Source organism: Hevea brasiliensis, chromosome 17, assembly GCF_030052815.1.
Source record: "Hevea brasiliensis isolate MT/VB/25A 57/8 chromosome 17, ASM3005281v1, whole genome shotgun sequence".
Taxonomy (NCBI): Eukaryota; Viridiplantae; Streptophyta; class Magnoliopsida; order Malpighiales; family Euphorbiaceae; genus Hevea; species Hevea brasiliensis.
The window spans coordinates 57,599,761-57,624,303 of NC_079509.1; the positions used below are offsets into that span (position 1 = coordinate 57,599,761).

General features: G+C 33.8%; 4 protein-coding genes across 10 annotated transcripts in view; 2 read left to right on the plus strand and 2 right to left on the minus strand.

The window, feature by feature from the left end:
* The first annotated feature begins 207 nt into the window (after nt 1-207).
* Nucleotides 208-8,143, plus strand: LOC110639735 (probable apyrase 7). 5 transcript variants are annotated; one of them, XM_021790807.2, is made up of 4 exons: nt 208-398; nt 1,205-3,321; nt 6,719-7,043; nt 7,318-8,143. In XM_021790807.2, exons 2-3 carry the CDS (start codon nt 1,341-1,343, stop codon nt 7,018-7,020), a joined length of 2,283 nt encoding a protein of 760 aa, XP_021646499.2. In that variant the 5' UTR covers nt 208-398; nt 1,205-1,340; the 3' UTR covers nt 7,021-7,043; nt 7,318-8,143. The 5 variants fall into 5 exon arrangements, with proteins under 5 accessions (XP_021646499.2, XP_021646502.2, XP_021646504.2 ...); XM_021790810.2 differs by having other exon boundaries at nt 7,611-8,143; XM_021790812.2 differs by having other exon boundaries at nt 7,621-8,143.
* A 1,226-nt stretch (nt 8,144-9,369) lies between these two features.
* Nucleotides 9,370-15,683, minus strand: LOC110639740 (cyclin-dependent kinase D-3). 3 transcript variants are annotated; one of them, XR_009145626.1, is made up of 8 exons: nt 15,236-15,636; nt 14,619-14,917; nt 14,426-14,534; nt 13,842-13,967; nt 12,132-12,367; nt 11,749-12,060; nt 10,158-10,295; nt 9,370-9,767 (listed from the first exon to the last, which is right to left on the minus strand). XR_009145626.1 is itself a non-coding variant. In XM_021790816.2 (7 exons), the coding sequence occupies exons 1-7, from the start codon at nt 15,338-15,340 to the stop codon at nt 10,238-10,240; spliced, it is 1,245 nt and encodes a 414-aa protein (XP_021646508.2). In that variant the 5' UTR covers nt 15,341-15,683; the 3' UTR covers nt 9,893-10,237. The 3 variants fall into 3 exon arrangements, 1 of the variants encoding a protein (XP_021646508.2); XR_002491954.2 differs by having other exon boundaries at nt 9,370-9,775; XM_021790816.2 differs by lacking the exon at nt 9,370-9,767 and having other exon boundaries at nt 9,893-10,295; nt 15,236-15,683.
* Nucleotides 15,684-17,943: 2,260 nt separating this feature from the next.
* Nucleotides 17,944-19,605, plus strand: LOC110639731 (probable glutathione S-transferase). Its single transcript, XM_021790801.2, has 2 exons — nt 17,944-18,366; nt 19,088-19,605. The coding sequence occupies exons 1-2, from the start codon at nt 18,058-18,060 to the stop codon at nt 19,451-19,453; spliced, it is 675 nt and encodes a 224-aa protein (XP_021646493.2). The 5' UTR covers nt 17,944-18,057; the 3' UTR covers nt 19,454-19,605.
* A 546-nt stretch (nt 19,606-20,151) lies between these two features.
* LOC110639732 (uncharacterized) overlaps nt 20,152-24,543 on the minus strand; it is a 33,812-nt gene continuing 29,420 nt past the window's right edge. The window contains exons 20-22 of the mRNA XM_021790802.2: nt 23,968-24,325; nt 21,183-21,320; nt 20,152-21,108 (exon numbers count right to left, since the gene is read on the minus strand). Coding sequence (XP_021646494.2) covers nt 20,497-21,108; nt 21,183-21,320; nt 23,968-24,325 — 1,108 coding nt within the window. The 3' untranslated portion in view covers nt 20,152-20,496. The remainder of the gene's footprint in view (nt 21,109-21,182; nt 21,321-23,967; nt 24,326-24,543) is intronic.

The following is a 24,543-nucleotide window of genomic DNA, read 5'->3' on the forward strand; positions in this document are numbered from 1 at the left end:
ATATTAATTTTTTTTATTAATATATGTATATGTATGAATTTTTTTGATAATTAATAAAATAAGTAAATAATAGAGTGATGTGGCATTTGACTAATGAAGTGTGGGTCCATTACATCACTAATTATAACTTAAATTTAAATCCACTTAAAAAAATAAATTTAATGAATTAGAAAAATAAATAGAAATATGACTTGGATTATTAAGTTCTCATCATCTATATTTTCTCTTTCTCTCTGTTCTCCGCAATATTCTGTTCTTAAACCTCTCAACCACCGACGACGCCGACGATGCTGAGGTGTCACTCGATCGGCGGTTCAAGTTCTTCAATTTATTCTCGGTTTCCTCTGCTCCGATATTGAATGCCGTAACACCAATGTACGACTCCATCTTTTATACTCGTAAGAATAGATCAAAGCCCCAAAATTTTGTTTGAATTTGATGTTTGAATGGGAAACTGTTAAATGGCATTTTGATTTATTCTGTATGTGTTTATTCATCAATGTTTTTTATGAATTTGGTATTTTAGAGGATTTCCTTCGGGTTTCTTTTTAGATTTGTGAGATTGTTTTCTGCAGATTTTCACCATTTTGTTGTATGATATTTAAGCAAATTTTATTATTTTTTTGGGGGTGATCATGATCTAAAATTTCAGTTAGATTTTAAAGGAATTGGAAACTTTGTAATTGCTGTGATTGTATCAACTGGAGGTGAAAATAATGGCGGATAAGATTGATTAGTTATGGGCAATAACAGCAGCTTGTGATTATTCTTTGCTTTCAATTGCTTGTAGCCTTTAGCCTTGAATCTTGAATTTGAATCACACTATGGAGATTAGAATTTGAGATAACAAAAATACTTTTTTGATTGTGCTCTGCCATATCAGCATGGGCTAATAGTGTTAAGGTGTTTGGCCTAAAACTTCTGAGTGATACTCACTATAGTAATGTGTTGCAGAAAGAACCAAAGGCGCTAAAGTGTAGACCTAAAACAAATCAGTAGTAACTCCTTTTTGACATTATTTTCCATCCATTATTACTGCTACTAGCTTGCCTGCAAAACGTGTCAAAATGACTCCTGTTTTCCAAGATTTTTCACCATTCATTTCTTGATTCAGCTATTGTATACTGCATATTTTTTTTTCCAAGATTTTTCACTATTTATTTTCTCTATTCATTTCTTGATTTAGCTGTTATGTATTGTATAGATATTTGGCTGCGTCAAATCCCTGGCATTCAAGTTTGGGGTTAAGAGGAGGAACATAATTCTTAAGCAACTGGATTGCTAGCCTTCGATGAATCAAATGCATCAATTTCCATATACAGTAAATTATTTCTGCAAAAATGGTGTTTGGTAGAATAGCAGATAAATTTTCTGCTGTAACAAGTCATTTCTCAGCCTCCAAGACTTCTGCTGTTCCATATACATCAGTTGGATTGTCACCACCTCCAGCAGAAACCAATGATCATGGCTTTGATTTTGCCAACTCTGTCCACAAAAACAATTTGCGTCTTTCTTCATCTCTCCAAGATTTCTCATCATATCGACGACTTGATCTTGAAGAAGGTGCTTGTAACATTGGGATTGATAAGAAGCCTTATTTGTTGCAGAGAGAAAATGCTGGATCAAGTTTTTCAAAGGAGAAACCATTGTCTGGCAGAACCCCATTTTTATGGAGAAAGTGGGTGCGATTGGTCGTGATTCTTTTCTGCCTGCTACTGCTTGGTTTCCTGACTTATCTGATTATAGCATATATTTTTTCTTATTGGTCTCAAGGATATTCCAAGTTCTATGTTGTTCTTGATTGTGGAAGTACTGGAACTCGAGTTTATGTATATCAGGCATCAATTGATCACAACAAAGATAGAAGTCTCCCCATTGCTCTTAAATCACTAACAGAGGGTCTTTCTAGAAAGTCAAGTGGACGTGCCTATGACCGAATGGAAACTGAGCCTGGGCTTCATTTGTTGGTACGTAATACATCTGGCTTAAAGGCTGCAATAAAGCCACTTGTTCGGTGGGCTGAGAAGCAAATCCCTGAGCATGCTCATAAGACTACGTCTCTTTTCCTTTATGCTACAGCTGGGGTTCGCAGGTTGCCAAGTGCTGATTCAAAATGGCTTCTAAACAAAGCATGGTCCATACTGAAGGAATCACCTTTCTCGTGCCAGAGAGCATGGATCAAGGTTATCAGTGGAATGGATGAAGCTTACTATGGCTGGATAGCCCTTAACTATCAAACAGGAGTGTTGGGGAACAGTCCAAAGAAAGCAACATTTGGTGCTCTTGACATGGGTGGCTCATCATTACAAGTGACATTTGAGAGCAAGGAACATGGGCATAATGAGACTGACTTAAACCTTAGGATTGGAGCTGCTAATCATCACCTCACTGCCTATTCTCTTGCAGGCTATGGTTTAAATGATGCATTTGACAAGTCTGTTGTCCATATTTTAAGAGCACTTCCAAGTGCAGATCTGGTAAGTGCGAACATAGAAATTAAGCACCCTTGCCTGCAATCTGGCTATAAGGAGCAATACATCTGTTCTCAGTGTGCTTCTAATCAACAAAATAGTCTGAGTCCTGTTGTTGTAGGAAGAAATTCAGCTAAGGGAGTCAAGTCAGGAGTACCTGTGCAACTTATTGGTGCTCCAAATTGGGAAGAATGTAGTGCACTGGCCAAAGTTTCCATCAATTTGTCTGAATGGTCTAATCAAAGTCCGGCAATTGATTGTGATTTGCAACCTTGTGCTCTATCTGATATTTTTCCACGCCCTTATGGTCAGTTCTATGGAATGTCTGGCTTTTTTGTGGTTTATCGGTTTTTTAACCTGACTTCAGAAGCTACACTTGATGATGTTTTGGAGAAGGGTCAAGAATTCTGTGAAAAGACCTGGGAAGTTGCAAGGAACAGTGTTTCCCCACAGCCTTTTATTGAACAATACTGCTTTAGGGCACCATACATAGTGTTATTGTTGAGAGAGGGTTTACATATCACAGATGATCAAATAATTATTGGTTCTGGAAGTATTACTTGGACTCTGGGGGTTGCTCTATTTGAAGCTGGGAAAGCATTTTCACCGAGACTGAGACTTCCTAGTTATCAAATACTCCAAATGAGGATACATCCAACAGTTCTTATTGTCACTTTGATTATTTCCTTGATTTTGCTGGTTTGTGCAATATCATGTCTTGCAAATTGGATGCCAAGAATTTTTCGAAGACCATTTCTTCTGCTTTTCAGGCATAACAATGCATCCGCTACGTCTGTTCTTAGTATGCCTTCACCATTCCGGTTCCAACGATGGAGTCCTATTAGTTCTGGTGAGATCTGTGGTTCCTTTGATTTGCTTTTGCTTTTTGTGATTTCAGTGAATAGTACTTTCACATAAGGTGCATTATTCGATATATGTAACCTATTATAGATGCATGCTTCACTTTTTAATTGCTCGGTTTTTTAGGGGAAATAATTTTGTGCTTAATTACTAAGGTTTTTTCCTGCTTCCTATGGAGGAATCTCCTTGTAGAATATGAGATACCAAGTTTTCACATGGGCAGCCCCATCCAAAGCATTAGAGCCACTCCTCATAATCTTAACAATGCAATAAAATGCTTAATTTGACTATGAACCATAACTAACCCAGCAGTAGATGTCACCTTAGAGTTAGAAACGTTGTGAGCAAACAAGAATTGAAGCCTCATATCCTTTTTTTTTTTTTTGGTCAGTTTAATAGATAAATTTCATGATTTTGGTGTGGAATTATATGGCAGACACTTTGCTTGAAAGATAAAGCAATAAAATAATACAAGCAAAAACTCAAAATTTTTTGTCTTGTTAAAATCTAATTATTGGGGATAGGAGTAGATTCTTGTTAGGTAGTAGCCCTAACAGTAGATATTCCAAAGAAGAAATAGAAGAAATAATAGAATAGAAGAGAGAGAGAGAGAGAGAGAGAGAGAGAGAGAGAGAAGGGAATTTTAGAGAGAAGATAGAGAATATTATTGATCAGAATTCAAAATGTCTAATACAGGTGTTTCATCTCCCTTTTATAACAGATTTTCCTTCAATTCCCTAATAACTGCTCTTTAACAACTACAGCTGTCACTGCTCATAGTTTCCCTCCCAAACAATTAATAACTACTCAATAGACCTAACAAACTTTCCCTCCACAATTCTAATTTGCTCTACTAGCCCAATTACATATTACTTTTCTTATTTCTATATTTTCTCCTTCTCTACGTAACAATACCCTCTCCATTAGAGCATTCTTGACCCCAAAAATGCTGGAAGTCAGGAAATTGAGTTTTGGATAAATGTGGTATCTTCCCAAGTGGCATCCTTAGCTGGCACTTTGAACTAGAATTTCTTTCTTTCTTTCTTCCTTCCTTTCTTCTTCTTTTTCTTCTTCTAATATGATCATATTGGAGAATTGCAGCAGATGTCAACTGCCCCTGGTTGCCAATGAGTCAAATCATAGGTAGTGAGAAAAGACTAGGTCTGAACTTCCATTTGAGAAAAGACACATGAAAGTATGAACTATTAATTGACAAAGAGCCAACTTTCTTTCTTTGTTTTCTCCAAATTTCCAATTTTTGTTCCTTTAAGATCACCATACCACTTGATGTCCAGCCATAAATGGAAGCCATCTCATACTTTTCCTTAACATTTTCAGTAAAAGGAAAAATGCTCTCTGCAGAATTCTTTTTATCAAATCTCATAACACTTTTGCAGTTTACTTTGTCATTGCAGTACAAATTTCCAATGCAATCATCCCTCGACAAGGAATTTATTTTTTTCCTCTGTCTTCTTTAGATCTCAAACTCATTCTCCTTGAGTATCATATGATGACATGATCTCAACTCAAATATGCTACCACCAAGATTCCAATACTTCTCTTGTTCATAAACTTCCATGTCTTCTCCTTTTAAGGTTTCAATATTTTTATCAGCACTATTGATACGTGTGTCATCTTGAATCCCAAATGATTCCTCTTCGAGGTTCCCATCTCTTATGGAAGAATTCAGGTTGAGGGTAGGATCTTGATCATTATTACCATCTGATTGACTATTGAAATGCTTAAGAGATCTTGAAATTTTCTCTTCAAAAGTTTGTTCATTTTCATCCTTAATCCAAGCATCAGTATTAGTTGCTTCTGGGGTAGGACTAAACACTCCAAGTGTAATGCTTTGAATGCCTGATTCCATGACAGAACTAGAACTTCCTTGAAGATTCAGAGTTTCCTTAGGCATTGGTAAGGAATTCTCACTTGTCACTCCATTGGAATCAGAATTGATGATTTCTTTCCCCTTTTCAACAAAAAAACCCTAACATCAGGATTTCCAATCTTCCCCCCTCATTTGAACTACTACCCTCCTTATTCCTTTCCACCACATGAGTGATCATCATTTGTCGCAAGTCCTCCAGAATGGCATTATTTGTTAAAGAAGTCTTGTTTAATTCCTCCTTCATCTCCTTCTTGAGATCATTTAGGTCCTCGGCATTCCTTTGAGTTGCTTCCTGCAAATTCCTCATTTGTTCCTCCAATTCTGCAATCCGCATCATCTTTGGGCCTATCACAACAGATCTAGTCATGGCTGCAACCCCTAAGGAAAAATTACCAACTGATTTCTTGGATGCAAAGCTCTGATACCAATGTTAGGTAGTAGCCCTAACAGTAGATATTCCAGAGAAGAAAGAGAAGAAATAATAGAATAGAAGAGAGAGAGAGAGAGAGAGAGAGAGAGAAGGGAATTTTAGAGAGAAGATAGAGAATATTGTTGATCAGAATTCAGAATGTCTAATACAGGTGTTTCATCTCCCTTTTATAACAGATTCTCCTCCAATTTCCTAATGACTGCTCTTTAACAACTACAGCTGTCACTGCTCATAGTGTCACTCCCAAACAATTAACAACTACTCAATAGACCTAACAAACTTTCCCTCCACAATTCTAATTTGCTCTACTAGCCCAATTACATATTCCTTTCCTTCTTTCTATATTTTCTCCTTCTCTACATAACAATTCTTTTCCCTTTTTTTGAAAGGAATTTATTGTTGAGTTTTAATTTCAACGCTGTCATAGTTTGGTTAATTCTATTGGAAGTGGAACATAGACAAAATATAATTTTAATGATGGAGGAAGTTTTGGAGAAGTTCCATCTTTATTTAATTTATAATGTCTCATTGGGATTGCATCATTGATCCAGTAGTCAGTTGCTTGTTTGAAGAGTTATACAAAGGTTAGAAGTCATGTAGAGTTTTGAAACATTCAAACAGGCAAGCAAAACCTGATTTAATTCTAAGATATTGGGTAAACATATACTTGCCAGGTGACTGCCTTTTGTTTTTATTGTCTAAGAACTTGAGTGCTTCTCCAAAAACACATAGATTAAAAATTAAAATATGTTGCGATAAATGAATTAGTTTCTGAGGTTTTAACGCCCTTTTGACAATTTTGTTAAGCTATAGGTGGTGCCTATCATTCTATACCCCTTTATCAATATCTTTGGGACTTTTAATTTCTCTGTCAAGTGTAGGATGGTCACATTCATGAAAGTCGTTTTTTTTCTAGGTTACATCTTTTATATCATGTTTATTACCATTATACTTAAATGACTTTTTAGTAGGTCTTGTTTCATTTGTCTTCTATTATCATCATCTTCTTGTGGATTTCTTTTGCCTTGTTCAATCTTTGAAAGAAATGTCAACTTTTGTGTTCAGGGGACGGACGAGCAAAGATGCCACTTAGTCCAACAATTGCTGGGAGCCAACAAACATCATTTGGGTTGGGGCATGGTCTAGGCAGTAGTGGCATCCAGCTTATGGAGTCATCTTTATACCCATCAACTAGTGGTGTATCACATAGTTATTCCTCAAGTAGCTTAGGGCAGATGATTGACAGTAATAGCATGGGTTCGTTCTGGTCTCCTCACAGAAGTCAGATGAGTCTTCAGAGCAGAAGATCACAATCTCGAGAAGACCTTAGTTCTTCTTTGGCTGAGGCACACATGGTGAAGGTTTAAGGAATAAACTTCCTGAAGTTATGGTATGGTAACTTTCTTCTTCCCTACATTATGTTTTTTAAGGGAAAAGGATTTAAACATCTTCTTGATGGAAAAAAGAAAAAGAGAGAGAAATGAGAGAGAGAGAGAGAGAGAGAGAGAGAGAGAGAGGGGAGGGGTTTGGGTGGGTTGGGTGGGGTGGCTGGATTTGAAAATCTTTTAGCAATGGATTTATTTAACTAAAGATTCTAGGCATTCTTTGTAACATTCAATTTGTTGAGAATATAGCGCCCTTGCATGAAAATTTTCCCATGACAGTGTCTTCAGGAAAAGAGCCTAAATTTTTGTCGCAATATACAAAGAACAATCTGCTTCTGGTGACAACAACTAAGAAAGATTTCCAAAAATGAGAGTTCATTTGAGGGCAAATTTATCATCTTTTAAGCTGCATCAGCATGCTGACCTGTGTGATTGATGGGTAGATAAGGAAATTTATCCTGTCCAATTTTTATTTTTTGGTGTCTCATTCAACTAAGATGTCATTAACGAAATCAAAATGCATGTTATCTTCTGCTCGATCTTAATGTGTTCCCGTTACATATATATGATAGATATTCCCAGTATTACAGGTTAATACCATTGTCGGGCTGGTCTCATCATTGATTTCAACAGAGGTTGCTCAGCAGAGATTTCAGCACTTGCTAATTTGGTTGCTTTGCCAATTTTTTACCCAGTTAAAACAAGCTTGATTTATAAAGATCCCAAGCCATGTTCCTACCTTCTTCATTGGTTTAAAAAAATCATCTGTGTCCTGCCATTCTTTATCAGACAGTAATTTGATGCACTTACACCACGAGGTATTATTCACAGTTGATCTGGGTGGCTGGATGACCATTGTTACACAAAAGCATCAGAAGCTTAGATCCATCATTCATGACTCTTCATTAAATACCAGTTTGACTCAAATTACATAATAGATTTTTTTTTTGTTCGTCTCACTTTGTTGCACTGCAAATTGTTAGAGAACTGATTGAAAGTATGTGTTTCATGGTAGATTATAGTACGATATACCCATCAGTCTAACTTACATATGACAGTTTTAAATGAAAGTAAATTGCAAGGCCAGCCAGGATTATTGTCTTTATTTTTCCCAGCTTCTGCTTTCCTCTTTCATGTTCTGTTCTTTGGTAGAAAATAAGATTGAACTACGCATAATTTGCCTTGAAAGTTAGGATTTGAAAGTACTGTATTTGCACGTTAGCATCAGAAGAGAACACAGAGGTTGTATTGTGGTGCTTTAATTGGAATCCTGGGTTCCCGACTATTTATAACAGTGAAATGGGCATAGAATGAAATTTGTGGCATGTGAACTCTATATGAGAATTTAAATTACTATTCATAGTGCAACAAATTGGTTCTTTTTTAATTATTATTAGGAAAAGGGTATTTTAGTAGTATTATGGAATATATTAATCTTAAGTGATACTTCAATATGTGCGCTTTGAGTTATATTAATCATGGTAGCCAAGTAAATGAGTCTTTTGTTTAGGAAGATCAAATTTTATGGGGCCTTAAGAGAATTCCCTTGAACCTGGCTTAAAAGTGAGCTTTTTGGAGGTAGGTTTTAAGATATATTATTGAGTCTTAAATTCAAATGCTATTTAAAAAAATATATATATCTTTTTGTTATTTTAGCACTCTTATAATTAATATATATTAAATTTAACTTTTATTTAATATTTAATATGCAATTAACAATTTATTTAAATTTATTTACTCTCAAGTCAGTCAGGCTTTGACTAAAAAAATTATCCCACGATTGGCACCTACATTGTCACAAGTAAAAAGGGAGTGAAAATAAGTTCTTACTGAGCCTCCGTTTGCTATTTCAAGTATTTAGAGCAGTTAAAAGAATAAATTAACAAAAAATATTTTTTTAATAAAAAAAATTAAGATAATTTTATTAAAATGTAAAAAAATACTTATACACACGCACGTATCATTAGTTTAAAATTATAATTAAATAATAAATAAATAATGTAAATTTTCTTGAAAAATATTTTCTTAAAAAACAATTTCCATGAAAAATATTTCCATTATTTTATGCGAAACAAACAGAGCCATAAATTTTAACAAAATTTCCCTTCAACAAGAATAATTTCCTTTTGTAATAACACCTTATTGATGCACTTGAGCTCGCTTAATAAAACTTGAAGGCTATGATGATAAAAGTTTGCTTTGGCATGTTAAAGAAAACTCATTTGATTTCATGCACTTCATGATGTTCTACACATAGGAAATTCATAAGTTCCAGAAAATAGGTCCATCAAATGCAGAAAATTAGACTCCAAAATGTGATGAAAGGAATAGTTGGAGGAGAAGAGAACATTTATAATTGAATAGTAAATTCCATCAATCCATGAGAAAAAATAAAAAATCTGAGGGCAGAGCAAGTAATAGAAACATACTTTTAGGTAGGGCTGGCCACGGTACAGTTCCGAGGGCCCGGGAGACTGAGTCCAGAACCGGACAAAAGGGTCCCCTTGATTCTGGTTTCAACCTAGTTTGATCTGGTTCAAGTATTTTTTTCAAAAAAAATAAAAAAGAGAAAAGTCTGATTTTGCCCTGGAACCGGGCCAGCTGGTTCCTGTTCAAATCAAGACCGAATTTCGTCAATTCGCATTTGAACAATTTCCATACTGTTCTAGTTCCAAACTAATCCATGGCCACCATTACTTATAAGTCGCCATGAAACCTTCCCAATTATGCTGCTCTCCTAAGCCAAGTCAACAGGAAAAAAATAATAAACATGATTTATATTGGAAATTAAGCAAATCCCAAATCACAGTTCAAACTACTCTCAAGTATAAAATATTGTGAGAAAAGCGAGGGAAAAAAAAAAAAAACTAATCCTGGACTACATAACAAATTCTCTTAAAATGTTAAAAACAAGTCAATATTCCATTTTTTAACACAATATTTCCATGGAAATATCTTCACTATTTCCATGGTTGTGCAACAACTTCAAATATGTGATGAATGACAAATTTTCCTTGTAATAACTAGGTGAAAACGCCAAGAAAAGGCTGATTCTTGCAAGTATAAGAAATGGTTAATTCTGCTGCATAATTACAACAAACTCGAGAATCATTGATTACCTCATAAATCCATGCCCTGGAATAGTAAATCCTCAGATGCAAATGCAAAATCCAGTAAAAAATTAACGTTTTAATGGTTTCTATTCTGGGTGCTGGAATGCAAGATCTAGCTTCCTCTTCAGATGAGATCTGTCAGCGCTGCATGAACAGAACAAAAGATTCAGAAAAGTCATTCCCTAGAGCAGAAGCTACACAGAAAAATGATATTTTCCAATTAATTGAGGATGAAAAATAATAATAACAACAAGGGTGCTACTAATATACCAGCCAATATGCAACAGGAAAATCATTTATGAAACAAATTGGCAGCATATATATATGCACAAATTAATAATAATAAAACTTAAAATTCAACAGCCAATAAGAGCGTAGCCTGATTGGTCCTCCTCCACCTTTAAAGTGCAAGCACTAGGATCACCTTTATGGTGAGAAAAGATAGGGATACCTATCGCTATATAGCCCACTAATTGTAACGGCTCATTGAGCCTCCATTAAATTAAAAAATAAATAAAAAATAAAAAAAAAAAACTTAAAATTCAACAAATTTAGCCATCTATCTTTTACACCAAGCCTCAAAGGCTCTCATTCTTTCTTTCCTACAAAAGAGTATATAGTCCTTCAAATTCTTCAGACTTTTAAACTAAGAATCAGGATTGATTTCCTACAGTGTCCATCTTAACCAACAGCCAACCGAACTATGTTAACCGTAATTTATTAAAAGTGAACTTCCCAAACTTTTGATGACAAAATTGAATTTAGTAAAAGCCCCTAGTCCCTTAAACCCTACAGTTTATAAGTTAGGAGTTAGGATAAATAGAAGGGGGTTCTGCCAAAGCTTACACGCATTTATGCCTCAGTGCATGTGTGATACACATACTTGTGAAGTCAGGTACAAGGCAAGAACCGGTTCAAAATAAATTGAGAGAAAGGAATGTTTCCACATGGAACCATATGTGTTCACTTGACAAGTCATTATTGTGAAAGCAACTTTGTACTCTTGGGTTTTCAGCAGGGGAAGAGAAGCCCACAAGTCACTGTCAAGAAGTTGATACATTTATTTTCCTTACTATGGACAGTAGAATTTTGTGCTACGTTGGGGCAGATGAATTCATCAGGTAGAATTAATAATTAAAACAGTTATTCTCAGTGTTTATCGTAGCCCACCAAATTTTCAATTATTTTCTTCTTTCAAGTGATATTTCAATTTTAAAGTCTTCTAAATAGATTGTCGTGAAATGTTTCAACTTCTGTTCAGGGACCTTTTATTTGGTCTTTTATTCCAGCAATGATCAATGATGAAGTTTTTGACAAGTTTATACAATCTCCCATGTAGCCCACAAATAGATCTAAGCAGTGCAGGATTTCCCTATTTGAATTTAAAACTTATCTGCGCAAATAAAGTTTGTTAACCCAGACTCATTAATGATGTTGCATTATTGATGCTATAATACAAACCCTAACTCCACCTTCTAGTTCAACTACCAATGTCTGTAATCTGATTGACTTCATGTGTTTTTAGAAATTTACAAGGGGTTAAAAACCATTATAAATATAAAGGGAGTAAGGGACTACTTAAATGATATAAGTTCACCTGTTAATTGTGGGTCTGCTCATGGGTCTTGATCCAAAGATAGAAAAATCCATTGACATCGGATTCCTGTCAGTATAATTTCCAGCTGCCTGTCTGATTTCACCATGTTCATCAATCTTATCAACTTGATTTGCATTTCCATCATATCCCTCACGGTCAGGCATCACTCTTCTTGCCTTCCTTGGAGGTGACAACACAGTGGGTCCCTCCCTTGGATGAAAATCTGAAGCCCTGGGATTGACAGATTCCTGCTTGGGGGCAGGTCTAGGGAGCTTAGCCGGCTCTGTAGGCAGAGGTGCAGATGAGAAGTACCTAGAAGGAAAACAGATGAGAGGAAGAAACCAGTGATAATCTGGATTTTCCATGGACAATGTTCTGCATACCTGTGCTCTAATGCCTGTTCCACTGAAATTCTAACTTTTGGATCATAAGTAAACATCTTTGCCAACAGATCTAAAGCATCATCACCAGCCATTGGAAACAATTTACGCCAAGGTTGTGCAGGAACGGATTGGTATTCCACATAATCAGGGAGGTATACTAAATCAGGCCACTGAGAAGGTGTTGGAGTCCCTATAGCTTGAAAAATCTTTCCTAATTGATCAATGTCACTTGTCCCCTATAACATTTCAAATCAAAATGTTAGAAGTACTTAACATGGACACCCACATTTAAACAGCATAAGAAGAAACAAAATAAGTGGCGTTGTCCATCACAAAATGATTTCTTACACATTCCAAGTATCTCAAAACAAAAAGGTTTATGATGTATGATGTCATTGCAAAACGTTCTCAGAGTGTTCAAGTTTAGAATAACAATAACCAAAATTTTTCAAATCTTCACATTAGAAAATATAAATAACCTACATTTACCTAACATCATTCTCGCTTTCTTGAAGTCTACTTTCTGCCAGAAAAGCGAAAACCCAGAGCTTACAATTCTTCTTAAACATGTTGTCACTAGTAAATACCCCAAGTGAGAACGGTCAAAATGTTTTAGCTTCCTATCAAATAACAAGTGAATATAAGCCTACATCACTACTATTTTGGAAAGATAGGCCTTCCCCCATAAGATGAACTTGGTGACAAATTTCTTCAAGCAATATATAGTAGGCTGGAAAAAAGGTCAAGCAAGGATAATTGTTGATCTATCAACAATATAATTGCAAATTTTTAATAAAGAAAACAAGATAACTAATAGAATGTTCTTTGCAAATAATAACATGCACCAAAATTGTCAAAGGGTTGTACAAAGAACATGGCTGATATAAACTATTCCCACGGACAAACTAAGGTAATTGAATCTCATAGAACTGGAATGTTCTTCCTAATGGGAACATGGATGTGGACTTTCATAAGGAGCAGATCACTTATAGATGAAAATGAATTGGAGCTTGCCAAAAACAAGTAAGAGACTTTGGACGTCAACATAAGAGATTACAAAAGGGTGAACCAATGCCAACAGAAGAGATTGGTTACCTATTAAAAATAGGGCTAATTTCACCAGTGCTCACCCAACTATTCACTAACTCCTGCCAGACTCATTAAAAAAAATATATATGTGCTGTGCAAATAAATGAATTGGCACAGAATCTCAAATGGGCCACATGGACAGGTAGCAATCTGGTACTCGGTTGTCACTGCTAATGTGACAGTGCCAATGGTTAGTTTTAGGAGAAAAGGCAGAGATAAGGGACCCACATAATGGAAAGATGCTTCTCTTTGCACCTAAAAGCTCTCCATCTCTTCTGACTTCACTACCAAGCTCTATTTAAATCCCTAACAATCAGGGAAAAAGACCGTTGCTCACACTAGATTAGAGAAAAAAATCCCCCCACTCAATAAGAGAACAAAAGATCAAATTTGATCACTCAAAATTAGCCACATAGAACTAATCGCAGTATAAAGGAAATCAAAAGATAAAATTTCAAGAAACAGCACTAATCCCCACAGACCATAGCAGGATAAAGTATAGAATATCCTATTTAATTAATACAACAGAAAACTTGCTATTAAGTATTTCTGCAAGTATTCAACAAACCACATAGATGAAATCCTAAAGAAATACCAATCATGAAAATCAATCATGCTTACCTGCAGAAATGGTCGGCGGAGGAGGAGTTCAGCAAATATACAGGCTGCAGCCCAAACATCAACCCCAGCACCGTATTGTTTGGTGCCAAACAACAGTTCTGGCGCTCTATACCACCGGGCAAAGACCTGATCATTGTTAAGTTAAATTTGCCAAATTACTAGCCATTCAAAAAATTATGATAAGGCAAAGAACTTCACAAAGTAATACAAATATAATATGCAAAGTGATATCCATCTATCAGAAAATGATAAGCAACCTAAAACTTGGTTTCGGACAGAAAAGATTAATCAACTAAAATATGTAATGCAACAAAATTTAACATTAATAAAAATACGAAAGAAGAAGAGGAAGAAGAAGAATTCAGTGGTGCTCCTTATTGAAGATTTATCGTTAACATAAGATTTCAGAACAGATTATCCATTGTTCCACTGTGCCACTAAGCAGTATCCCATGCCACTAAGTATGAGACAGAAATTAATTCTGAAGGGTATGATGGGTTTTATTCATCAAAATCCTTTTAATTCAAAATGCTTGAAGTTACAAAGTGAAAATATAACCAGCAATTGCACAAGGAGAAGCATACTTGGTGAGTGAACTTTCGACCTGGGCTTCCAAATATACGTGCTAAACCAAAATCCGCAAGTTTAAGCTGTCCATTAGAAGCTATCAACAAGTTGTTCGGCTTCATATCTCTGTAAATTCAAGTACAGGATATCAGAGCTAATAGTTAGCATATATTAATCTCACAAACTAGCTTTTAAGCACAAAGCCAATACCTATGCAAAATCCATTTCCTATGGCAATAAGCCAGTCCTTTCAATGTCATTTGGAAGTATGATTTTATGTCAGCTGGTGAAAGAAATATGTTTCGATCACGAATAACTGCTTCAAGATCAGTCTCCATGAACTCAAACACAAGATGCAAGTTCCCCTTGTGAGGAAATGCATCAATCAACTCAATTATATTAGGGTTTTTAAGCTCTTTAAGGAGTTTAATCTCTCTAAGTGCTGTAAAATTGATCCCTTCCTTTTGCTTCCCAAGGCGAATTTTCTTAATTGCCACTGTCTGTCCAGTCTGCACACAACCAACATTGATCAATCAGATGAAATAAAAGAACAAACAAAAACCACTGTAAAAGTTAAGAAAACCAGCATTTTATTCATATACTCAATATTGAGAGGGCAATTAAAACCTTTGCAAACCCTTATTCCCCTTTTCTTTCCGCCCAACTTTCACCATAAAACCAAACAAAAACCATTGAAATTCAAATTTCTTCTATTTTACAGTCCAATTATGCAAATTTCTCTAACCCTTATTGTAAAAATCGAAAAATAAACTATAATAAAAGCAAACACGGATATGGGTGCAGTAAATATGAAATCTTAGGGTTACCTTAGTATCGTTGGCTTTGTAGACGACACCATACGTACCTTCACCAAGCACTTCACGCTTTAGATACCTATCGGCCACTTTCTTTTCTGTATCTTTTCCTGACATTGTTGCTTTTTCTTTAATTTTCTTTTTCCGTTTTAGTGTATCTTTTATATTACAAATACCATTGCAATTGATATTAGCATAATCAGATTTCAGGAATTTTTCTCAGGAAATCATGTTCTGCAATCCAAAAAATAGGGTTTGTACACGAGTTCTTTTCTGGGTATTATCCTACATAGTGAAATGGATTCTATAGGCTCGAGGAAGTAGAAGAAGAGAGAGAGAGAGCTAATGCTTGCAGAGTGCAGAGAGTGTTTGGAAGGTTGGAAAGAATGGGAAAGGAGGGGGGATGGGGCCGTGGGGGGTGGGGGAGAGAGGATGTGTGGGGTGAGCAAAATACTCCGTTTGTTTGGAAGGAAGGAAATTAGAAGGGAAGGAAACTAGCAACTGAGGGATGGAAAGGATACATAATTTTGTTTTTATGAGAGAAATGATGGAATTTTTATTTGCAATACTTTATTAAATTAGTCATTTAATTTTATTAAAATTTTTTATTTTATATATTTGTCTGATTTTATAAAAATAATTTTAATTTATTTTCCAAAAATATTAATTATATTTTTAGTTTTTTATGTAATAAAATTACGTTAATTAATAAATATTATAATTGATATTTGATAAAAAAAAATACTATAAATATTTAAATATTGATATATTGTTTTTAGTTTCTTAAATTTTATTTACATACTAATTTTATAAAATTATAATATTTTTTATTATAAAATATTTTATTATAATCATAATTTTAAGAGATTTTGTTCATCCCATTAATTGAATTACTTTTTAATGAAATACGATATATTTAAATCATAAATTTAAATGGTGATTTAATTAATAATAAAATAGAATAATTAATCGCATACAATAATTTGATTAATGATAAAAAAAAATTTATTTAATTCTCCATCTTAATGATAAAAAAATAGATTGATTAAATTCTATCAAATCTGATTTATAATTATTATTTATCAAAAAATGGCTATTATTATCAAATGATTGAAAAATTGGTAGACATCAGTTAATCAATCGTATTGCTAGAAATATTTTTTTATATTAAAATTTTTATTATTTTTATTATCAGATCACTGATTATACCTTGATATAATATATCAACAATTATTTAAAACCAATAGACAACTTAAAAAATAAAAAAGAAAAACCAACAAAAATAGAGAACAGAATGATATAGGGAGTTAAAGGGGAAGAAGACAAATATAAAAAATATATTTTTATAAAATAGAAAAAGAAAAATAAATTTGCTAATAAAAAAAGACAAATTACAATGGATAATATTAATTGATAGATTTAATTAAAGAGAGGATAATATTTTTATTATTTATTAAATTATAATAAAATTGCATTTATAATGGGAGAAGGATTTTATATTTTTTATATTATTTTATTTTTTAATAATTTTTTTTTTAATTTTTTGCTTAGATTTTACTAAATTATTATTTATTAACAATTTGTTATCATTCAATTTTTAAAATATTTTTATCATAAATTGAAAAATAAGATAGAAACTAAATAGCATTGAAAATTTTAAATTTTTTATCATAATGTTGTTAAATATATAATTTGATTATAATTTTTATTTGTTTATTTTAATTTGAATAGTACATTTGAACTTCATCTTAGGCTTTTATAGGGTTTACTTCCAACTCATTTCAAATTTAATTTCAATTATATTTCATATTTTTAATTCTAAATTGAAATCTAATAATAATTAATTAAAAAATAAAATATCAGGTTGAATTTGGTTTTATTAATTTTTTTAAAAATAAACCAAATTAAATGGATTAAATCATTTAAAAGTTTTATTAATTTTTTTAAAAATAAACCAAATTAAATGGATTAAATCATTTAAAATAAAAAATCAAATAATTTTAAAAATTTAAACTAAATTTTCAAATTAAAACTCAATGCACTAATTTTTTATGCACCATATACTCATATGTTTACCGTTATTCCTTATATTATAAAAAGTGAGTCTCATCTTAATAGAGAACAGTGAGGGAGTAGGCGCTCTGAGAGTATTAAATAAAATCTCATCAAATTCAATCCATTAATTTCTTTTTTAAATTTAAACCTAGCTCTAGGCCAAGCAAATAATTTTTCATATTAAAAACATTGTATTATAGAGAGATTATGCACCCTATACATATACATCCTCTCTTTGAAATTATAGATTTCATTTTTCTATAATTAAGTAAAAAATTATTTTATTATATTTAAGAGAGCACTATTTTTAGTGCTTCCGATGAATCCAATAATTAAACGACATTTTAACTATTGAAAACTGATTGTATATTGTTATCTCTTTACTCGGTTGAATTCAATTCCATAATTTTTTTGAAATTCAATTGAATTTCATATAATTTATTTGTTTAGTGTAAATAAAAATTAAATTTCAATTCTAAGAATTCAATTATGTGGAATTAATTACACAAACAAATTCCTATCATATTTGGTGGAATTTAGTCAACAACTACACCCACCAAATACCATTAATTAATTTTTTTTTAAATGTCTATTAAACAATGAAATGTTGCCCTATTACTTTTCCAAGTCAAAATCATCTTCCTTCCAGGAAATATACTTTTTCTTTTTTTTTTTTCAGGACTTTTCAATGATCAAAGCTATCTCTATAAGTACATGACAAAGCCTGCATTAAAGCTTGAGTTTACCAAAAGATTTTTGCAAGAACTTTTCATATAATTATGGGAGAAGTGAAGGTGATTGGCAATTCTGCAAGCTTTTTCTGCACAATAATTGAATGGGCTTTGAAGCTTAAAGGTGTGGAATATGAGTACTTACATGAAGATTTGTTGAACAAGAGTCCTGTTCTCCTCAAATACAATCCTGTTCACAAGAAGGTCCCTGTGCTTGTTCATAATGGAAAACCGATTGCAGAGTCGCTTGTCATCCTTGAGTATATTGATGAGACATGGAAACACAATCCTTTGCTTCCTCAAGATCCCTATGATAGAGCCACAGCTCGTTTCTGGGCCAAATTTGCCGATGAGAAGGTACTTCAATTTCAAACTTCCTTACATCTTTTTTTTTTTTTCAATAAAATATATGGCGGTTTTGATTTAGCGATCTATGAGAACCAAGATTCAACCACAAGATTTCCTCAGTTTCAATTTGAATTCCGTTCGGTTCAATTCAATATAAAAGCAAAATATCAGATTTTGATTTGAAATTAGATCCAATTAAACTTTTCGGTTTCAATTGGATTTAAATCTGATTTTTAATCAATTCATTTCAGTTTCAAATTGGCAAATCCAATTTTAGTTCCAAGCATGACTGTAGCCATCACTCTCTCTCTCTCTCTCTCTCTCTCTCTCTCTCTCTCTCTCTCTCTCTCTCTCTCTCTATATATATATATATATATATGGGCATATTGAGATTTGGGTTCCTATCTAAACTTGGCCACGAGTCGGTTCAAATTATGAACAGATTAAAATTGAACCAAGTCAACAGTTTCGATTCCCCTAACAGGTTCCAGTTTCTCTCTTCCTCCTTGAAATAAAATTGGAACCGGCAGTTTCAAACCCACCCAATTCATAAATTTTTTTTCTTTTTTTTAAAATAAATGTTGAATTTTTAAAATTTTTTACATTAGAATCCGTGTAACCACGAATCAAATTGAAATTGGACCAAAATCATATCAAACCATATTGAACCGAAACCAATATGAATTGGAATCATTTCCACAGTTTTCATTTGTTAACTTTTGAAGTGCAGTGTTTGATTGGTGCATTTGAGTCTTTTTGGAAAGGAGGAGAACAAAAGGAGAAAGCTATAGAATCTGCACTTGAATCATTTGCATTTCTTGAGGAACAAATAAAAGGGAAGAAATTTTTCAGCGGAGAGCAAATAGGCTATTTGGATCTTGCAATGGGTTGGATCCCTCATTGGCTGAATGTTATGGAAGAAGTTGGCGGCATGAAATTGGTTGATGCTGAGAAGTTTCCAGCACTCCATCAATGGACTCACAGCTTCATTGAAATTCCAATAATCAAACAAATCCTTCCACCAAGAGATCTGATTGTCAACTACCTCACTGCTAGTCTCAGCTACATGCGTTCCTTGGCAGCCAACAAGCAGTAGTATTGGTATTGATTCTTTAATTAATCAAATTTAGCTGCTTGTATTATGAAGATTTAAGAATAACTTGGCTTTTTCTGAGCCTTGTAGTTTTGGTGTGTATCCTTCTGAGATAAAACAATTGAATAAAAACGGATCGGTTTTGATATTGATCATTATTTGGCTAATGTTCAATTTCATCCCTTTCCTTATTAGAAATGTGTAATTTATAACAAGTTTCAATTTATAATCAATTTAATCTAAAAATTAAAAATTTTGAATTAAAATTTTTGATTTAAACAAAAAACGACGAGTTCAATTTCTTGATATTCGAGCTAAATTAATTCAAAAATCAAGCAGTTTAACTTTTTAATTTTCTTAATTTTTTTTAAACTAATTTAAACAAAAAATAAAAAATTAATTAAATTGATTATCTCCAATACATACAGAGTGAAATTGAACATGAAGCCATCCTTCTTTTGGATATAAGAAAATGGACATAACAAAAGCATGCTACTAGCATGGCACAATGGTTTGGCTTACCCAAGATCTTCTAGATCAGAGCAAAAAACCTAATTTCAGAATAGTTTCTTGCCAATTTTATTATTATTATTATTATTATTATTATTATTATTATTATTATTATTATTATTATATAACAGTATGAATAGAATTTCCATGGTCTAGATCTTAAAAAGGATAAGGCAACTTACAACTCAACCTGCTCATAAATTGTAAATTGGTATCTCAAACGAAAAAAAGTTGGAAAATTTTGTAGTACAACACCGCAAGCCTGAAATAGTTACAGATAAAGAAAACACAGTGCAACAATCAAGGCCCTGAAAAAGTTCTCTGATAAATCATATGAACATACGAGATCTAATCACCTGATAAAGTATACACGCACAAATTCAACTGGCAATGAAACTAAATCTCTTGCTCGCAATTCTATATATGTAGTGTTGTAGACACTGTAATGGTCCATATTCAGACTTACTTTAGGAGTGAAAGAATCATCAAAGAATTTCCAATACGCAATTCTCTCTAATGGGTTTCAAATTTTATATTCAAGCAAGAGCATCACTCATGGGCATGGTACTTGGAATATTTGATCCCAGGTTATTTGGTATTTGGGGTGGTACCTCTTTTGATTCTGTATTACGTGTAGACGTTGGTGTGTTGCTTTCCCCTGAAGTAACTAGATCTGGATTACTCCCTGAGGATGAGATAGGAGCTTTATCAGCAACAGAACCATGAGGTTCACCTGCTTCTGATTGCGGTGGATCATTTTCTACATCTGGTGTAGAACTAGGAGGTGCATTTTCTGGTCCTGCAGCAGTAGTTGTGGCAGGAGTTGATGCAGTTGCTGGTTCAGAGTTAGCAGTGGGAGGTGCTTCTAATTGTAATGGCTTACTAGGTTGCTGCTGTGAACTTTGTGTGCCAGGACCAGGTTTTTTCTGATTAGTAATTAAAGCAGAAAGAGATGGCATCCCTGGAGGAAGAATTTCAAGTGGTGGTTTCTTCCCAGCATCTGCCAAACTTGTAAGCTTGGGTTCCTCGAGGGAAGCCAGAAATGCAGCTGCAGCATCTGTCTTTGTTGATGGGCCATGTTCAAGCTCTTTCTGTAGCATTTTGTTCCAAGCTTGAACCAAGTTTTTAAGTGTTGGTCGCCCTTGAGCCTGGAGACATATGAACTAATTAGATACTAATTTCAGGGTTTAAAAAGAACCTGTGTAAATTAAACAATCCGTACATGGGCATGCAGTACGGACTCTGCAAGCATCCCTGTATCCTGCCAAGCCTTTTCCATGAGAACATTGTCTCCCAAAACAGCAGCTGAAAATGCTGCTTCACGTCCCAAGCCAATTGAAATCAAATTGTTTACCAAACCCTGCAGTTCATAAACAGAATTGCTTTTAAAAATAGAGAAAAAAATAGACATCACAAGGATATTGATATGAAATGAGTAAGCACTAGGCATACATGTTTGATGTAATTCATTTGATATGTTTGGATCTCAGAATCAACAAATTTGACAATACAATGTCCACAAAATTTTGGGTCTTCTTTTACCATTTCTGAACACCGGTATTTTTCAAAAGCACATAAATTCCATTTTCAAGAGGCCCCAAGACTTACTAAGTAAATGTTCAAGGAAAATGCTAATGCAACTAATATCATTCATACAAGAACCAACAATTAAAATAGATGCAGTGTCACAATTTCCCAGGACAGCCAAGGTCAATGGGTTCTGGTCCTAATTATTTTCCAGGCTTCCAACTATCCTATGTGCTTCACTGCACATGAATTTCAAAACTTCAGCAATATTGCCAAGATTAAGAATGAGTCTCATATTCCTATAAATGCAAGACTAGTATATTTCAGTTCCCATTCCCTCTAGGGATTCTATCTCCTTTGTGTATGTTCTCAATTTCAAAGGGTCTGCAAGGGGTAATCGATTTATATAATCAGCATACAAATGTAAAAGAATGTACACCCAAGTCCAAAACACTACAGCATAAAGAACATATCAACTAACTGAAACTAAGAATGCTTAAAGCCACACTTACAGATAGACAACCGTTACATCGTTACTAAAATCAAAGAAGAGACCTCGTAATTTACTAAAACCTAGGAGTAAGATCAACTTTTATCCAGATACCATGTGCTCCATTCTCATATTACTCCTTTTATCTTTCCAAGAACAACATATACTACTTTCAAGATGATCTTGCTAAATCAATAGAGTCAACCACCCCAAAGAGGAATTTCACAATCCAACACTGTTCAACTTACAACAGTTGTTTTGAAGAAATCTTCCACATTCAGAAATTAAGGCCACATTTCAACAGACTCTTCCCCCAATACACAATGTCAAATTTCTTCACTGCAGCAATATTAGCACATTGAAAAAAACTCAGTAATACCCCACACTTTGCCATACTATTACTATCCTCCAATTAAGGCAAATTGAATGCATATGGTAGAAAGATCACATCATATATAGGTTTTGAATGCACTATGTAATGGATTATTTGAACATTCTTGACACAAAATTTTGATTTATCATGTGTAGATGAGGGTTCATTTTAATGTCAAGGAGGACAGAGAGGTAGTGTTGCGTACAAGTAACACCTAATGGGATGAATTCGGGAGGGGCAAGGGAGAAAAAGTGGGCAATCCTAATGGGCTCCTCTGCATGATTCAAGTGATGAATAAAAAGGGAATTATTTAAGTCTCTGGATGAAGGGATTAAGTCTCATGATCATAAAAGGTGTGTAAGAGAAGGGCAAGTGGTAGAAGATAATATAAAGAAGGTGAATCTACTTCCCAGTTTGCACGTAAAGTGAATAGGAAAAGACTGTGATTTAAGAGCACGGAGATGTCGATGGATGTTGTCAAGGGAATGCTAATAGGTGAAGGGAATTATAGCATGGGTTGATATTGACAAGAGAGTCTCGTAAGGGAAAATTTATATAGCAAAAATATGAATCACTATTCTAATGTCATGTAGAAAAATCCCCAAGTGATAAAGTTCTATAGATATTAGAAAAATAAGATGAAAGCCCAATATGTCTTCAAATACAATAATCGCATTCAACCCCATTAGCAAAGGTCAAGAGATTCGAGTTCTCTATTGATACTTTAATAGGCCCTACTCTAGGATAAATTTTGACAACTGTCTTGAATTTATCTAGTTGTAACATTACAGCCCCTCAACTTAAAAATGTAACATAAAACCCCCTCAACTTTCAAATTTTGCACAGTAAAATCCCTCTAACTTCCAATTACCAGTTTTTCAGTTAGACGCTGACCTGGACAGTTCCAACATGGAGCTTAGTCAGTATTTTTCTTTTCTGTCTCAAGCCATGTGTAAATTGAATCATTTTTCTCTCTATAGACAGAATAATTTTTCAAGCATAAAGAGAATAATTTTATACTTTGCATAAGAGAGAAGAGAGAAATGTTGACTAAGTGTTATGCGGGAGCTATTTACATCAGTTTCTAACTGAAACATCAGTTTCTAACTGAAACATCAGTAATTGAAAGTCAGAGGGATTTTACTGTGCAAAATTTGAAAGTTTATGAGGTTTTATGTTACATTTTAAAGTTAAAGGACTATAGTGTTGCAATTATATAAGTTCAGGGACAGTTGTTAAAATTTATCCCCCTACTCTAAGCCCACAAGACCAATTCCCCCTAATCATCCCATAAAATAAGGATTATTTTATAGACTCTACCACTAGTCCATAATTAATCACTGTGGTTAGAGATAATTATAATTAAACAATACGTAAGCCAAATATCCAACTATTCTTAAATTTTTTTTAGGATGTGTCAACCAACTCAATGTATGCAAAAGATGCAGAATGACTAGAACTTTTGTTTCACATATACATTTATGAAAGAATAAATCATGAATTTTCAAAATTGATGGGCCAACAGACTACACAGAACATAGAGGTCTTAAAGTTTCTAACACGCATCAAAGAGTTCAAGAGGACAATATAGAAGTATATTCCAGTGAGGCTACATACGCTCAGCCTTGTCAACTCCCCATGATTTGCTAGGCGTAGAGCAAGTCCTCTTAACTCATGACCCTGTAAAGCTCCTTTCACAGAACCTGCAGCGGCTAACCTCTTGAGAGCTTCACGAGCAATGTCAGCCTGTGCAGTGGCATCTGCAGCATCAATGAGGTCCAAAAACTCCTTTGCGAATTTCACTATTCCTTGAACAGCTTCAACAACATTTTCCTTTTTTGCCGTCAAGTTAAGAATGTCACTCAAACCAAGACCAGTACCATCTTGCCCTATGTCCCTGCTGTTGCTCATCGTAAGAAGGCACTGAAGTGCTCTTTTCAAATCATTGCTCTGCATTGCTAGATCAAACTCTAACCTACAGAGAAATTTCTAGCATGCATTAGAATGCAACAATAATAATTAGATTTCCAAAAAGAAAAGCATGCATTATAATAACAATAAAATGCTCTCAACACACGTAATTGCTGTTGGGATTAGTTGAACTTCATTGATTATCATAAGAAATTATAAGCATTTAATCTGACACATAAAAGGTGTCTGATGTACAAACTAACAATGTAATTGTGTACGTTT